Source organism: Cervus canadensis, chromosome 6 (assembly GCF_019320065.1).
Source record: "Cervus canadensis isolate Bull #8, Minnesota chromosome 6, ASM1932006v1, whole genome shotgun sequence".
Classification (NCBI taxonomy): domain Eukaryota; kingdom Metazoa; phylum Chordata; class Mammalia; order Artiodactyla; family Cervidae; genus Cervus; species Cervus canadensis.
In genome coordinates this window covers 8,206,702-8,223,124 of record NC_057391.1, presented here as the reverse complement: position 1 = coordinate 8,223,124, position 16,423 = coordinate 8,206,702, and the positions used below count along the sequence as shown (strand labels likewise).

At 41.3% G+C, this 16,423-nt stretch overlaps 1 protein-coding gene across 1 annotated transcript; it reads right to left on the bottom strand.

Moving 5' to 3' along the window:
• Positions 1 to 313: 313 nt before the first annotated feature.
• On the bottom strand, positions 314 to 2,899 carry LOC122444353 (protein BEX3-like). The gene is made up of 2 exons (XM_043473048.1): positions 2,888 to 2,899; positions 314 to 864 (listed from the first exon to the last, which is right to left on the bottom strand). The coding sequence occupies exon 2, from the start codon at positions 850 to 852 to the stop codon at positions 544 to 546; it is 309 nt and encodes a 102-aa protein (XP_043328983.1). The 5' UTR covers positions 853 to 864; positions 2,888 to 2,899; the 3' UTR covers positions 314 to 543.
• Positions 2,900 to 16,423: the final 13,524 nt, after the last annotated feature.

The following is a 16,423-nucleotide window of genomic DNA, read 5'->3' as shown; positions in this document are numbered from 1 at the left end:
CTGATGCTCCTGGAGCTTATATTTCAGAGTCCTTCACTTTCAGGGGCCCTTTGTAAAGCCTTGGTTGGGGCCCTAATGCTTTTTAATTCATGATTTTATAGTCTTTTTCTTTCCTCCCTCTCTCCATCCCTCCCGCCCTCCCTCCCTCACTGCGTGGCATGTGGAATCTTAAGTTCCCCAACCAGGGATTGAACCCACACCCCCTGAAGTAGAAGCAGAACCCACATCCCACTGAAGCGGAAGCAGAACCCACATCCCACTGAACCACCAGGGAAGTCCCTTTATTCTTTTTCTTTTTTTGCTTTTTAATTACTTTATTAACTCTACATTTTTCCATGCAAATGGGTGAAACTTCATTGTTGACAGAAACTTAGACTGGGTGCCAAGGCAATCTGCAATTAGAAGCTGGTAACACAGAACCCACCCGTTGAAATTACATAAGGTTCACAGCAAACAGATCAGTAAAGGCATTATCAGGAAAATGCAGGGAAAAACAGAACCACAGTGGAAATTACAGTATTAATCTCATGGAGATGGCAGGAGTCAAGGCATAAGGCAAAATTTGTCATGATGGTCATGGTGATTAGAGAGCTCCCCCATAAGGATGCGCAGACAATTCCTCAACTGCAGCTTCCTAAGCTTTCTCCTGATTTCTCTCATCTCCTCCATGAATATTTCCATATCGTCTCCCTCTCCACCCATCGCATCATTGACCTGCCTATTGGGTACGACCCATTGGAAATTAGGGGCAAGTCGGCGAGCCTGTCCCCGTCTATGATTTCTTTCTGGCTGGTGGCCTTCGCCCCCTCCCAAAGGGCAGTCTTCCTCTCCATTCTGCACAGGTTGCTCCATTTCTTCATTTTCCTGGGCCTATCCTTGCTGTCTCCTGCTCCTTCCGATCCTCACCATGAGTGCGCACTTAGTTCCTTGCAGGAACTCAGGGATGATTTCCCATCGCTCTGAGTTGCTTTCCTGCCTTCCCTCAGTTCTTTTTCTTAAAGAGAGATTTCCAAACTATTTAAACTTAAGTATGCACAAAGCCTGGGTTTGTCTCTGAACATGGAAGTGTAAAAATATATGTGAAGCTTAAATCATTTTATACTGGGCAACCTCTTGGTGCTGGGCCAAGCGCTGGAAGAAACCCTAGGCCACACTCAAAACTAGGCCTGGAAAGTGCTGGACTAACTTGGGTTCAGAAATCAAAATAAATGACTCCAACTTGGAAGACACCCTGTGTTGTGTTATGTTGTGTTAGCGTCTTCCTCCTTTCTTTCATGCTCACTAGCCTTCCTGAGCATTCAGTACAAAAATATTCAGCATTGAAATAACACAGTTACTTTTAACAAACAATTTCTTTCTTGCAGGCTTTTTGAAGAGTGCTAAGATAACATTTCATGCAGATTTAATCCTAAATTAATCTATGAAATGGGTTAGTGCTGGGCACATTTAAGCATTCAGTTTTGTCTTAGAGTCAGAACATGTTACAGTTCTCCCTTACTGGTCTGTCTCAATTTCTGCTCCAATTCATTTCTGAACTCTGAGTCAAAAAAGCCCAGGAAGGACCTTAATCAAATCACACATCAGGTTAGAATAGTGATTTTAGTGATTTGGACATCTGGCCACTTGGAACTGAAAAAAGGCTGCCAACTCACTTGACAAAAGCTACTGAACATCTGTCAGCATGAAAATAGCTCTCCTAAGTGACCCTGAATCAGATTTCTATAGCCAACCTCACAATGAAAGGGCATCTCTTCTTCTCCTATTATTCAGATAAATTGGTGCAATCCAAAATATCCTACCAGGATTCCACCAACAGTGCCCTCTAAAGTATTTTGTGATGCAAGTGCAAATGGTGTTAACCCATTGTCCCTTTCAGCTGTACTTCCCTGCTGTGTGACGTTGACAAGGGTGATATTAAAATTGTTGAGCCACACATGTGGCTCAGGCACTAAAGCAGGATCTTGGAGAGTCTAGGTAGAGATCTTGGGAAGAGAGCTCCAGGGAAGGGAGGAGGGGAACATGAAGGTGGGAAGCACACCCAGGAAAACCATTGCTTAACAAATGCTGTGGAGGAATTTCAGTATTTTACCATGCTATATGGCAATACCAGTGTGCTCAGCTAAACCTGCCTTGGACATAGGTACAAAATTTTAAAGATGATGGCCACACTGTGCCTCCAAATATACCACAGAAAGATGGAGAAAGATCTGAGCCATGGGCTAGCTTCAATAGGGAAACATGTAGGGGGAAGTTTCAGACTCTGGGAGGCAGTGTTATTAGTTGGAGTGGAAGTACACTTAATAATCTCTTTCTCTGTACATGACTATATTCTGTGTTGCACTCAAGCCAGACAGGGAGCAGTCTTGCTCTCGGACTTGAACTGTAGAGTACCCTACAATCATACACACACACACGCATGTGCACACACATTTATTTAGGAAATGTGCACCTCTGTCACTCGAGATCCAGTGCTGGGTGTTGACATAGGAAACCCTAACCTCTAAACATCTGCGTTCGTGGCTAACACCTTCCAGGCGCTGGGAAACACCTTTCACATGGCCTGCCCCATGACCTCAAAACAAAAGACAACTGTGTCCAGATGCTGAGCAGATGCATGGGTTCTGCCACTGCCAGCTTCAGAGACGGACACTTGCTTTTGAGTGCAGGGGGATTTAAGTGGCTGAAACACTTAGGTGAGAGAAAAGACAAATTAATTAACTTGTCAAATCCTTCCTGTCAGCATGAAGGCAATAGACTCTTATACTATGAGGTATTGTTTCCCAGTGGTTCTTAGTATCCATGTTCTTAACTTCTCTTCCATGTTCAGTTGAGTTCCATTTCCTGGTTCACAAGCTTGTGTAGTATTTGCAACAGTTGCACATGGTGCCTTAGGAACATTTTGGAGTATTAATTAATCATATTACTCTTAAATCTATATGCCTGTATAGATTTATGCAGATACATTTATCTGGACATACATGTGGCAATGTGTTGCTAGTTCTTTACACTGGCAACCAGATGAATATAAAATGCCATAATTACAAATAGTTGGTTGTCTTTATAAAATACTTATAAGATTTAATTAAAATTTCAAAAGGTTAAATTAAAATTTTCAACATTATTTAAATGGATTGAAATGTTTAGTGGTTATCAGTTATGATTTTCATTCCACCTTTTAAGTTTAATACATAATTTTGAATATCTTAGAAGAGAAATTTTTGAAAAATATATGAAAAATATGAATTTTTACATTTAATATATATTGTCAAAGTATATTAGAATTTCCATCTGCCTACAGTGACATTCTAGTTTTTACTTATTTAGATTACTGTCAGTAGAACACAAGAAATATTAAAGTGTTGATTATAACAGCTCTTTAGAAATTTTGCTAAGATATAAAATCAAGAAAAACAAATTTTATGGGCTGAACTATAATTTTTTATGAATTGCATATGTTTTTTATTTCATTACTCATCCATATCCCAGCAGTGGAATAGCAATAATAAAGTAGTAATCAGGGTTAATTTTGTTTTGAACTTTTAATTTTTTATTGGGGTATAGCCATTTAACAATGTTGTGATAGTTTCAAGTGAACAGCAAAGGTACTCAGCTGTACATAATACAGTGTTAGTTATTTTTGATATTTTACATTTTACCTGACTTCAACTCGTATAAAAACCAAGACTTTTTACATATTTTGCCATTTTGTCACTCTGACAGACTTGTCAGAGTAGAAAGGATCACATTTTAGTTACTCGTTTATTTGCTTCCCTTGTAACTTTACATAAACAGTGTGTGAGTCTCCATTTCACTCTTCCCCTCCGGCCTCACAAATGATAGACCTCTAGACTTTTCTGTCTCACTTCCTCCTCCTGGTGAATCAGATGCCATCTCAGCCACAGAGGAGCAAGATGTCACCCATCCAGTGGCATGGGCGCATCAAGCCACAGTTGCGGTGCTAGTCCACAAGGACAAAGTTTTGCACCTTTTGTAAAAAAAAAAAAAAAAAAGATTATAACTTGAAGAATTTGAAGTACTTCAAATTTGAAGTACTACAAAGCATTTGAAGTACTTCATAATTTTGAAGTACTTCATAATCCTTCATAAATTTGTAAGGATTAATTTATCTTAGCTAATATTGCATATGTTTTGGAAATCATGGTAAAGACATCTAGAATCATAATAGTCTTTCAGTGGCAAGTGTCATATTACGTTTTTAGGGCATTACGTCAATTTAGTATTTCACGTATTATTAATAATGCCTCGTTACATAAAATTATTACTAAACTGGCAATTAAGTGAATGTGAAGGATCCATATGCTAAACTGCTCATAACATTTCAGTTATGAATTTCAAATCAGATGTCTTCTCGTGTACATTCACACCACTGATGAACAATTACTTTGCCAGGACCACCCAAATGAACTCTGCTTTGTAGCAAGTGATACTGATGTAAAGTCATTTCACACATTTTCCTGAATTTAAGAAAATTAGAAATGGAAGCAGACAAAGCAACCAGTGCTTTCTCTTGATGGTAGTGAACCATTTGTTAATCCTGTAATTAGCTCTTTCTTGAATGTGTAAATCCTTTGTCGTGCCTTTTAAAAAAATTTACCATCTTAGCCATTTTAATAGTTATTTTTATTTATTTGTTTGGCTGTGCTGGGTCTGCAGCATGTGGGACCTTTGGTCTTCATTGTGGTGTACTGGGTCTAGTTCCCTGACTGGGGATTGAACCTAGGGCTCCTGCATTGGAAGTCTTAGCCGCTGGACCACCAGGGGAGTCCCTTGGGGTGCCATTTATGCATCTTGATGGACTGAAAAGTTGTTTTCTTGTTCTCTGATTTACATTTCCTTCCCTAAAGAATAAAACCAACAAACAATAGTGAGTCCATTTTTTTTTTTTTTTTTTTTTTAGTTCTACCAGTTTATTGCTACCAATCCGTCTCCCTCTACCCTCATGCATGCATGCTCAGTCATGTAACCCCATGGACTGCAGCCTGCCAGGCTCCTGTCCATGGACTTTTCCAGGCAAGAACACTGCCGTGTGTTGCCATTTCCTTTTCCAAGTCCATTGTTTTTAGCTGTATGTTTTACACTCACTTTTGTCCCTAACTGACTGTGTTTTGTTTTTTATGAATCTTAGTGGTGTAGGATCCAAGTCAGGTATTTCTACTGGGGGGCTATCCTTGAACACAAAACCCAATGATGCTTTAAAGAAGAGGTTGGTCCACACACCTCCAGAGTGAGGCTATATTGACAAAAAAAGTATGAGTGATTTCAGCATCGCAGTGGGGAAGGTCATCTGGATTCATTCCTCCCTGTCCTCCTATGGGAGAGGATAGTAGAGACCTCAGTCACAGCCTGATTTGAGGGCCTCTTCCAAGAACTGGAGGTGGATTACTCTAGGTATTAGCATAGTAGATAGGAATTTACCCTTTGACTTCCTTCATACACCCTACTGTTGTACAGTTTCATAAGGCAAATATACTTCAGGTCTCTTCCATCCTGAATTACACTGGTAGGAACAAAATGGGTAAAGTCAGCTGGCTCGTAGACCCCTTCTCACCTGGCATCTTACTGGTGGCTCTGTGATTCAAGGTCAGTGCGCCTGGTGCAGCGCATTTGAAAATGATCTGATTCTAAGCCAAATAATGGTTTTACCAGGATATCAATGTATCAATTTACAATTAGAATTTCACTGGCCTTGAAAACAAGACTATTTGGTCTCCTGGTCAGAGCACGCCTTACTCTGTTTCTAGAACCTAGGGAAGCTTAACACACAGCCAAAAGATTGTATTCATTCAAAAAACATTTACAGAACCTCAATAAAGTACTAAACACTGAAGATTCAAATCTCTATTCCCAAAGGATTGAAAAGAATTGAGTAAGAGTGGTGTAGGGTTTCCATATTGTGTGCTCAGAATACAGCGAAAATAGAAGGGGTATGCTCATTTGCTGGGGTGAAGGTGGACGATGAAAACTGGTTTACCTGGGAAGGGGTTGGTCAAGAAGATCTGAATTAAACTTCGCTGGTGGTCCAGTGGTTAAGAATCCACCTGCCAATGCAGAGGACTCAGTTTCCTTTACTGGCCTGGGAAGATTTCACAGGCTGTGGGCAGCTAAGCCCACGTGGCCACAACTATGGAGCCCACGCACGTAGAGCCTGTGCTCTGCAACAAGAGAAGCTGTTGCAATGAAGCCTGCACACCACAAGAGAGAACAGCCCCTGCTCACTGCAACTAGAGAAAGCCCGCGAGCAGCAGCAAAGACCCAGGGCAGCCATCAATAAGCTTATTAATTAAGAAAAGAGATAGTGGGAAATTTCCAGATATACTAAAAAAGAAAAGATCAGAACATATGAAGGCTATGAAGAACAAAGGGCACTTGCCTGGTGAAGACAGAAGGGATAACATATACAAAGGCAAAGAGAGAAGAAATAGCAGTACACATTGAGGGGCGTGCGGATATTTCATCCTGACCTGACCACAGAGGGTACAGAAGCAGCCTGTGAGGCTGCGGGGGTGGCTCGGGAAGCCTCATGGAGTATTGTCTGCGCCTCACTCAGAGAAGAAAACTTATCCTTGAATGCTAGGATCTATGAGAAAACTATGCTATTGGCCCAAATTCTTTACCACGCTGTGTGTCCACATTCTTTACCATGTGAGTTTGCAGTTCTTACCAAATAAAGATATAAAGTAAATTTCTCTACTTCTTGACTTTGGGTTTGGCCAGGTGTCTGATTTTCAGTTCAGTTGCTCAGTGGTGTCTGACTCTCTGCAACCCCAAGAACTGTATCACACCAGGCCTCCCTGTCCATCGCCAACTCCCGGAGTTTACTCAAACTCACGTCCATTGAGTTGGTGATGCCATCGAATCATCTCATCCTCTGTCGTCCCCTTCTCCTCCCACCTTCAGTCTTTCCCAGCATCAGGGTCTTTTCCAGTGAGTCAACTCATTGCGTCAGGTGGCCAAAGTATTGGAGCTTCAGCTTCAGTCCTCCCAGTGAATATTCAGGACTGATTCCTTTAGGAAGTCTGTTTTGGCCAATGCAGTGAAGTGTAGGTGATAGTGTATGTGCTTCAAGTGTAGGCCTTGTGTCTTTCCATTTCCCTACTTGTATCTCTGCCATTATCATGAGAAGGCCATGCTCAGGCTTGTGAAGTAAGAGCCATGTGGACCAGAGCCAGCCCATCCCTGAAGCCCAGCCTAGGTCAGCCAAACCCTTCAGCAGATTTCAATATCCATAGGCCGAATAAATGCTTACTGTTGCATACATCTGAGACTTTTGTGCTTGTTTGCTATTTAGCATTTTATGTCACTTTCTAGCTGATATAAAACCCTTCATCACAAGCAGAGGTATACGTATCCCAGTTTTCATTTTAGAGTTCTTTTTTTAATCTGCATGTGATGGACAAATTAAAGAGGGGTGAAAAGGAGGCTGGGAGATCAGTGAGGAAATTGAAGAAAATCGTAGTGAAATACCAAGAGCTTTGAACTACGCCCTTTGGCCAAGGGCAAGAAGGTAGAGGAGCCTGGTGAGCTGCAGTCCATGGGATTGCAAAGAGTTGGCCACGACTGAGCAACTAACACACACATAAACAGAGGGAGGTGAGGAGAGGAATTAGGAGTTTTTCTTTTAAAAATTTTGAATTATGAAATATCTCAAACATACAGAAAAGTTCATAGAATAGTATAACAACTGACACTCATGTGATCACTATCCAGCTTTAATATAAATCAAAATGTTGCTTCCTTTTTTTAAAAAAGTAGCCTCATTCCTCAGTTTCTCCTCCCTTCATCCCTCCTTAGAGGCAGTAGCTGTCTTGAGGTTGGATACATTATTTCCATGCATGATTTTTAGTTTTAGATGTAAGTATGTGTCCATTAGCAATATATACAGTTTCCTCTATTTAGAGCTTTACCTATCAAACTATGCATCTTTTGCAACTTTTTATATTATGTTTGTGAGTTTTGTCCATATTGATACATAGAGAACTAAAACATGGAGACATTTAGAGATAATAGAAAAGTAAAAATTAAGAATGTAAAATGCAAGAGAGAGGGGAAAAAAAGTCTTGTATAACTACTATATTTCTAGCTAGGGTGATCATGTGAATTATAGACAAGAATGAGGAATGTAATAAAAAGAGCAGGTTTTAAATGAGGAGGGCTGGAAGAATTGAGCTCAATTTGAGTGTGGGGGAGAGAGTACGCTTATTGGGCCCATGCTGATAGAATATGCTCTGTGGGCAATTGGATTTGAAGATTGCTCAGGAGCGTAATCTGGTCTGGAGAGAGAGTCTTACCCTTTTTTCCATAGTGATAGCAATTACAACTATGTGAGTTGGTTTCTTACACAGAAAGTGCAACTTGAGTAAGAAGAAAAGAAGACCAGGGACTTCCTTGGTGATCCAGTGGTTAAGACTTCACGCTTCCAATACAGCGGGTACGGGCTTGATGCCTTGTCAAGGAACTAAGGTCCCACATGCCTTGCAACCAAAAGAAGAAGACCAAAGCAGAATTTTAGGCCGCAGAAATTAACAGTTGAAGGCAAACAGGGGACCAACAAACACAGTTCTTCTTACATCTTTCCAGAGAGTGTTCTTTCATGCACTCCTATCAGCAAAGCATTTTTGAGCAGCCTTTTGCATAGACATATTTTACTTATGTATAAATGATATACTGGTCCTACAAAACTAACATATCATATGCATCATAACATATATTCCAAAATAGAAATTTTTAATGTATAAGATATGCACTAAATAGAAATTCAAGGTATTCAAATATTTTTGTACCCCCTGGAGTGTCCCCCTCACTTGTGAAGTCCCTGATTAAAATAGATCATCTAACCTCCTCCTTCATTTGGGAAATTATGCTTTCAGTTCAGTTCAGTTCAGTTGCTCAGTGGTGTCCAACTCTTTGCAACCCCATGAACTGCAGCACACCAGGCCTCCCTGGGAGCACTCTATCACCAACTCTCGGAGTCCACCCAAACCCATGTCCATCGAGTCGGTGATGCCATCCAACCATCTCATCCTCTGTCATCCCCTTCTCCTCCTGCCCCCCAATCCCTCCCAGCATCAGGGTCTTTTCCAATGAGTCAGCTCTTCACATCAGGTGGCCAAAGTATTGGAGTTTCAGCTTCAACATCAGTCCTTCCAGTGAGCACCCAGGACTGATCTCCTTTAGGATGGATTGGTTGGATCTCCTCGTAGTCCAAGGGACTCTCAAGAGTCTTCTCCAACACCACAGTTCAAAAGCATCAATTCTTCAGTGCTCAGCATTCTTCACAGTCCAACTCTCACATCCATCCATGACCACTGTAAAAACCATAGCCTTGACCAAATGGACCTTTGTTGGCAAAGTAGTGTCTCTGCTTTTAAATATGCTATCTAGGTTGGTCATAGCTTTCCTTCTAAGGAGTAAGCATCTTTGAATTTCATGGCTGCAGTCACCATCTGCAGTGATTTTGGAGCCCCCCCCAAAATAAGGTCAGCCACTGTCTCCACTGTTTCCCCATCTATTTGCCATGAAGTGATGGGACCGGATGCCATGATCTTCGTTTTCTGAATGTTGAGCTTTAAGCCAACTTTTTCACTCTCCTCTTTCACTTTCATCAAGAGCCTTTTTAGTTCATCTTCACTTTCCATCACCATTATTCTGAAAGTGACATTGGTTACTCCTTTCTAAAAAGAGTAGCCTTTACTCCTTTTAGCACACATTGAAAACTAGAGTGGGCTTTGCTGGTGGCTCAAGTGGTAAGGAATCTGCCTGTAATGCAGGAGATGCGGGTTTGATCCCTGAGTCAGGAAGATCCCTGGAGAAGGAAGTGGTGACCCATTCTGGTATTCTTGCCTGGGAAATCCCATGGACAGAGGAGCCTAGTGGGCTGCAGTCTATGGGGTCGCAAAGAGTTGGACACCACTGAGCAACTGAACTGAACTGAACTGAAAGCATGGGGACATGACTGAGCAACTAAACAACAACAAATGACAACAAAAACTGGATTTAGAGGTATTTAAAAATTTACATTAAAAATTACTTGTGATATGTGAAATGGGAATTAGAAATGCATTTTTTCCCACCGATTTCTGTGGTTCCTTCCAACTCCCCAAATATCCCTGACCCCTGGTATCTACTAGTTTGTTCTTAATCTTTATAATTTTGTCATCTTGCGAATGCTATATAAATGGTATCATACAGTATTTGACCTTTTGAAATTGACTTTTTCACTCAGCATAATGCCTTTGAGATCCATCCAAATTGTTGCATGTATTGGGAGTTGGTTCCTTTTCATTGCTTAGTAGTGTTCCATGATGTGAATATACCACAGTTTGTTTGATCATTCATCTGTTTTAGGACATTTTGTTTGTTTCCAGCTTTTGGCTACTACAAATGAATGCTATGAACAATTGTATATGGGTTTTTCTGTGGATAAAAGTTTTCATTTTTAGCGGGGAGACAAATGCTCAGTATGCAATTGTTGAGTCTTCCCTTGTGGCTCAGCTGGTGAAGAATCCACCTGCAATACGGGAGACCTGGGTTCGATCCCTGGGTTGGGAAGATCCCCTGGAGAAGGGAACGGCTTACCCGCTCCAGTATTCTGGCCTGGAGAATTCCATGGACTATATAGTCCATGGGATTGCAGAGTTGGACACAGCTGAGCGACTTTCACAGTAAGTGTATAATTTTTTTTTTTAAAGAAATCATTGGACTTACATTCCTACCATCTATGTAAAGATAACGAGGGGAACTTAGCTTTAACCTAGTTACCCATCTTGGGGGAGCTGATGTATCTACAGGGATATATTGCTTCCCTCCTTGCTTTGTAACTTATAAACAACTGGAGAGTTTAGAAAAAATACACTAAAATGAGTGTCAGTGAGTTTGAGTAAACCGTTTTTCTCTTAAATGATGATTTTTATAAAAGAGTGATTTCTTGGTTACATCTTCTATATGTGTTCATGCTCAGTCACTTAGACATGTCTGACTCTTTGCAACCCCAGGGACTTCAGCCCACCACAGCTTCTCTGCCCATGGGATTTCCCAGGCTAGAATACAGCCCGCTGGAGTGGGCTGTCGTTTCCTTCTCCAATACCTTCCCTATGTTGCCTGTTAATAAGTCTGATCCTGGGACTTCCCTAGGGGCCCAGTGGCTAGGGCCCTGTGCTCCCCAAGCAGGGGACCTGGGTTTGATCCCTGATGGGGAGACTATAATCCCCCACATGCTGCAACTAAAGATCCTGCATGCTGCAGCTAAGATCCCAGTGCAGCCAAGTAAATAAATAAATAAAGTATAAAACCGTTTTCTGGTCCTTTCAATTCAGGCTAATACATTTTTTTTTTCCCTCTCAAAGAAACAGTCCTATATACTTGAAGTATAGGTGTTTTTTTCTTTAAACTGAACACTGTTTAAAGTGTTTCATGTCCCATTTGTCCTGTTCTTAATGCTAATTAAGTCCTTGAGGCCAATCTCTTGCTACACCGTATATTGGTCATGAAAATAAGAGCACTATTTTCTATTTCTTCTAAAAAAATTTAATATTATCTTCAGAAATACAATAAGGGACATTATTTTTATTAGATTTATTTTTTAGGAATTTATTTTGTTTTATTATTGGAATATAATTGCTTTACAATGTTGTACCAATCTTTACTGTACAGTGAAGTGAATCAACTATATGTATACATGTATCTCCTCCCTCTTGAGCCTCCCTTCCAACTATTTCCCCCTCCAGGGCATCGCAGAACACCAAGCTGAGCTCCTTGTGCCCTACAGCAGCTTCCCACTAGCTATATGTTTTATTTTTTTTTAATTAATTAATTTTTTTTTGCCCTCCCTCTTCCCCTAGCTATATATTTTACACATGGTAGATATTTACATGTCAGTGCCGCTCTCCCAATTCTCCACACCCTTCCTTTCCCCTGTTATGTCCACATGTCCATCCTCTGTGTCTGTGTCCGTATTCCTGCCCTGCAAATTCCTGTGTCTCTGTCCATCTGTATCCAATTTCTAGATTCCATGTATGTATGTTAAAATGTAATATTTGCTTTTCTCATTCCCTTTTCTCTTTACTCTGTATGGCAGACTCTAGGTTCATCCACATGACTACAGATGATCCAATTTTGTTCCTTTTTATGGCTGAGTAATATTCCGTTGTATATATCTACTACATCTTTCTAAAAAAACTTTTTATTTTGTATTGGAGTATAGCTGATTAATCATGTGATAGTTTCAGGTGAATAGTGAAGGGATTCAGCCATACATATATGTGTATCCATTCTCCCCCAAACTCCCCTCCCATCAAGACTGCCACATAACATTGAACAGAGTTCCATGTGTTATACAGTAGGTTCTTGTTGGTTATCCATTTTAAATAGAGTAATGTAGCACATCTTCTTTATTTATTCATCTGTCAGTGGACATTTAGGTTGCTTACTTGTCCTGGCTGTTGTAAATAGTGTTGCAGTGAACATTGGGGTATATGTGTCTTTTTGAATTATGGTCTTCTCATCAAATTTATTTTTAAACAATTAACTGAAATTCTGGAAATTAAACTTGACACTCCTCAAGAAACAAAAACGTTAAGTGACAAGGACTCACTGCAGTTAAAAAAGGGCCCACAGATTCTCCTTCTCCTTAAATGTGACTTACAGTGGAAAATTTCAGTGCTTTCCTTTCCTCGCAGAAGTGAGATTCATGCAGATTTCTTCTCAGCTCTAATTTCCAAAAAAGTCAGGGCTTACTTCTCCATCACCTTTGGTGGGCTTGACTCATAAGCCTGAGCCACAAATGACTCAGGTGAGCTAGAGCCACAAGGACCTGTACCTCCAGCTTAGAAGAACCTCAGAGCCCAGCCCACCTTCAGGGTCAAGAGTATAAAGGCTCACCTACGGGATGAGAATGATGTGGACAGTTACTGGAATATAGGCCTATTACCATCAGGGAATTGCTGAAGCTTAGGGTTGAAAAATTAGGGTTATGTTGAAGAGCCCTCATACCCTCTCCTCCCTTTCTCCGGACCCAGGGCCAGGAATTGGTGGTCCAGTGATAGAGACCGATAGAATTTCCAGAAGCAGACGTGCTTTGAGCCTGTATGGTTAGACTAGATTATAAACAGACAGTAATAAACAGACCCATAGAATTGCTCAACACAATTTTTTGCTCCTAACAGTACAGTAGAGTTGGAAAAGTATTGTTGGAAAAAGCAAAGGAAATGTGACTCTGTGCCATGTTGCCATTCTGGGACTCGGGCTGGTGGTGACATTGCCATCTTTAAAACTTGGCTTCCAGGAGAATACAGGACAGGAGAGTTGAGGGGGTGCATTTCCATCTCTGTCAGCCAGAAAACAGGAATGAGCATGAAGGAGTATGTCCGGGAGGACTATGTGGGCCAAAGCAAGAAGCGGTGGACACCATTCGTACTCACGTTCTGCTGGAGAGAACCTAGCCATAACTCATCTTCCTCCCTGCAACTACAAGGAGAGCGGGGACCTGGGGCCTGCTAGATGTCCAGAGAAGCAGGGAAGGCTTTTATTGGCTGGTCAGCTATCACAGAGCCATTTCTACTTCGCTGGTGTCTGGAGCAGCTTCTGGTAAAACGGGAAGGGACTTGGGGGCCTAAGCACAGTGACTGCAACAAAGGTGAGGACTTGTTTGCAGAGAGTATACCGAGTTTCCTTCCCACCAGGAGCAAGAGAGGCAAGCGGCGGCCTCTCGAGCTTATTCTGTCTGTGGACACAACAGCTGCTCTCTGGAGGGAAATTTCCTGTTCCTGGGAAGCTGGTCAACTTCTCCTCCAGAACAGAGTATCAGTCGGCAGAAGTGAGTTCCAGGGGGCTTGTGAAACGTTCGTTCACTCTGTGTGACTTCAGGAGTAGAGATAGGAAGTCAGTGCCATTGAACAAAGGAGAATAAGACAGAGTCATGTCTGTCTTCAGAGGAGCCCGAGCATCTGACTCTCTGAAAGTGCAGGGTGTCCTTGAGGAAAGTTCTGCTGACAGTTCGCAGATGCTGGGGGGAAGTGCTCTGAGAGCTGCAGCGCCAGGACAGGAGCCCTCCTTTATTACGACCCACCCCTGTGCAGGTAAAGAGCTGAGGCGGAACCAGCGTGCGCAGACTCTCTTCCCCTCTGCCCTTGGCCCAAGGGCAGCCACACAAAATGGGATTAATTGGGATTATGGGGGCTTTGGCTGCTTGGCTGCTACTCAAGGATGAATGCTTAATTTATGTCTCAGTGATCTTGACTCCTGCCTGATTAAACTGGTTCACTCGGGCCATTGTTTGCCAAGGACTTTCCTTTCAAAAGAGTGGATACAGGTGGTTCCTTTGTGTGACAGACTTTTAGCTTTGCTACAGTACATGGCTCTAATGGATGGCTGCAATACCACCTTTCTCTCAGAAATCCCTAAAAGCACAAGTAAATTCAATAGGTTCTCCCCTCATCTTTCAGGGCTTTTCTTGTGATGGCAAAATGTCAACAGGTGTGATTGTTCAAGAATATATAGAACAGATGTGGAATTATTACTGTGCAAGATAAAAGAGTATTTGTTTGGAAAATATTCACTGAGTAGAGATGTTAAGATTCAGAGCGTCTCACCTCCCCTTAGCCACTCACTCCTGCAAATCAAAAGGTGCCCCTTGAAGTCCCCAGGCCTGATGGTGCCTGGTGCCCTGGCTTCCCTGTGCTGTTTCTGCTAGTGAATGGGCTCCTGTGTTAGGCAAGCAGTTCAGTCTCGGAGGTCTGCTCCAGCCTGAGCTGAGCTCTGTTGTGGTTTGAAGGGATGAGAATGTTGGGCTACTTGGATTTAAATGAAGATTGTCTACAAACCTGAACTGGTTTGATGGTTTTAGCCCATTTGACTGGGTAAGTTAGTTTACTAACATATAAAGCAACTTTTGGACTGACTTCATGTTTTCTTTCTTGGCCCTTGAAGTCAGTCATAAAAGCCAAATTGGTTTGGGCACATCTGCCCTATGGCATACTCAAGACTTTTCCAGAGACCATGTAAACATCTTCAGAAGCAAATAAGCTGTTAGACTGAATAACTAAGTAAAGTTCCTGTCCAAAAGGGATGTTATGAGAAACTATAGTCTATGACTTTTGTGTTTAGTTAAAAATAAAGATTGTTTTAATATAGTAAGCTAACATGACAGAGACCTGTGCATTAACCATGTGATAATTATTTTAATTAATTAGGTCTAGAAACTTATTTCTCAATATCATACAAACTACTGTAGAGCTTAGGAACATCCTCTGTGCCTAAGCCATCCTCTCCATTCTGTGTTGGTATGGTATTACTTGGACTATACTTGAAAAATGTCCAGATGTATCAATATTATTTCTCCTAGCTTAATATAAAGAAAGCAGCAACAAAGCATAATTAATTAAGGTGAGAAGTCTATCACGTATCTTCAAAAAGTCCAATGATAAGTATTTGGGTTCAAACTCAGCTTTCTACAATGAGTCCGTAAGTTTAAAGACTTTTCTGGAAAATGCAATTATGAGCATATTATGATGTTAATTAAAAATTACTTTAAATTTTATAACATATTATCTCCTGAAAATACTCTGATGATAAAATTTAGGATTTAATCAACTAGAGAGTGAATGATAGTAAAATTGATTGAGTAACTCAATCTAAACATGAGAAAGAAATAGAGATCCTAGGGAAATAGATAAATGAGAACATATGAGTCTAGAATGGAAATTATTCAACTCCATCAAATAACTTAAAAGTTAGAGAGAGGGTAAAGATGTTGCTCGGATTCAGAATTAGCAGAAGTGAGAGATGCCCGTTTTTCTGAAGTTGCATGAAGCCCTTCAGAGATGATGCACCAAGATAAGAAAAGGTTGCTCCGAGCATTGTATGAGTACCACAGGAACTTCAGGTACCTCATCACTTGCCTCCCTCAGTGGGTAGTCAGGGCACAGCCTCCCCTGCTGTGAGCATTGGTGCTCAGTTGCTTAGAATTGTCCTGTTCTTTGCAACCCCATGGACTGTTGTCATGCACCAGGGTCCTCTGTCCATGAAATTTTCCTGTCAAAGAATATTGGATCAGTTTGCCATTTTCTCCTCCAGGGGGATCTTCCCAACTCAGAGACTGAACCGACATCTCATGCATTGGTGGCTGGATTCTTTACCACTGTGCTGCCTGGGAAGCCTCCCCTGCTGCGTAGATCCTTCCAAAAGTTGGACAGTTTGAAGATCTGTTCTACTGCTGTGTGTGGAGACATAGTCTTATCATGGGATATTAGAGATGGCAAAGACCCACAGAATCTTCCAGTTTAACCTTGACTTTTATAAAGAGGAAATTGAGGTCCAGAAAGGGAGATAAGCTTTCCTGGAGTCACACAGAATTATTCCCATTGCCCTTACTTGATTTACTAGGAACCACTCACCCTGTAAGGGCTTC

Coding starts and splice junctions, on each gene's coding strand:
- LOC122444353 (XM_043473048.1), bottom strand. CDS start 852: ATGGAGCAACCTGTGCAGAATGGAGAGGAAGACTGCCCTTTGGGAGGG.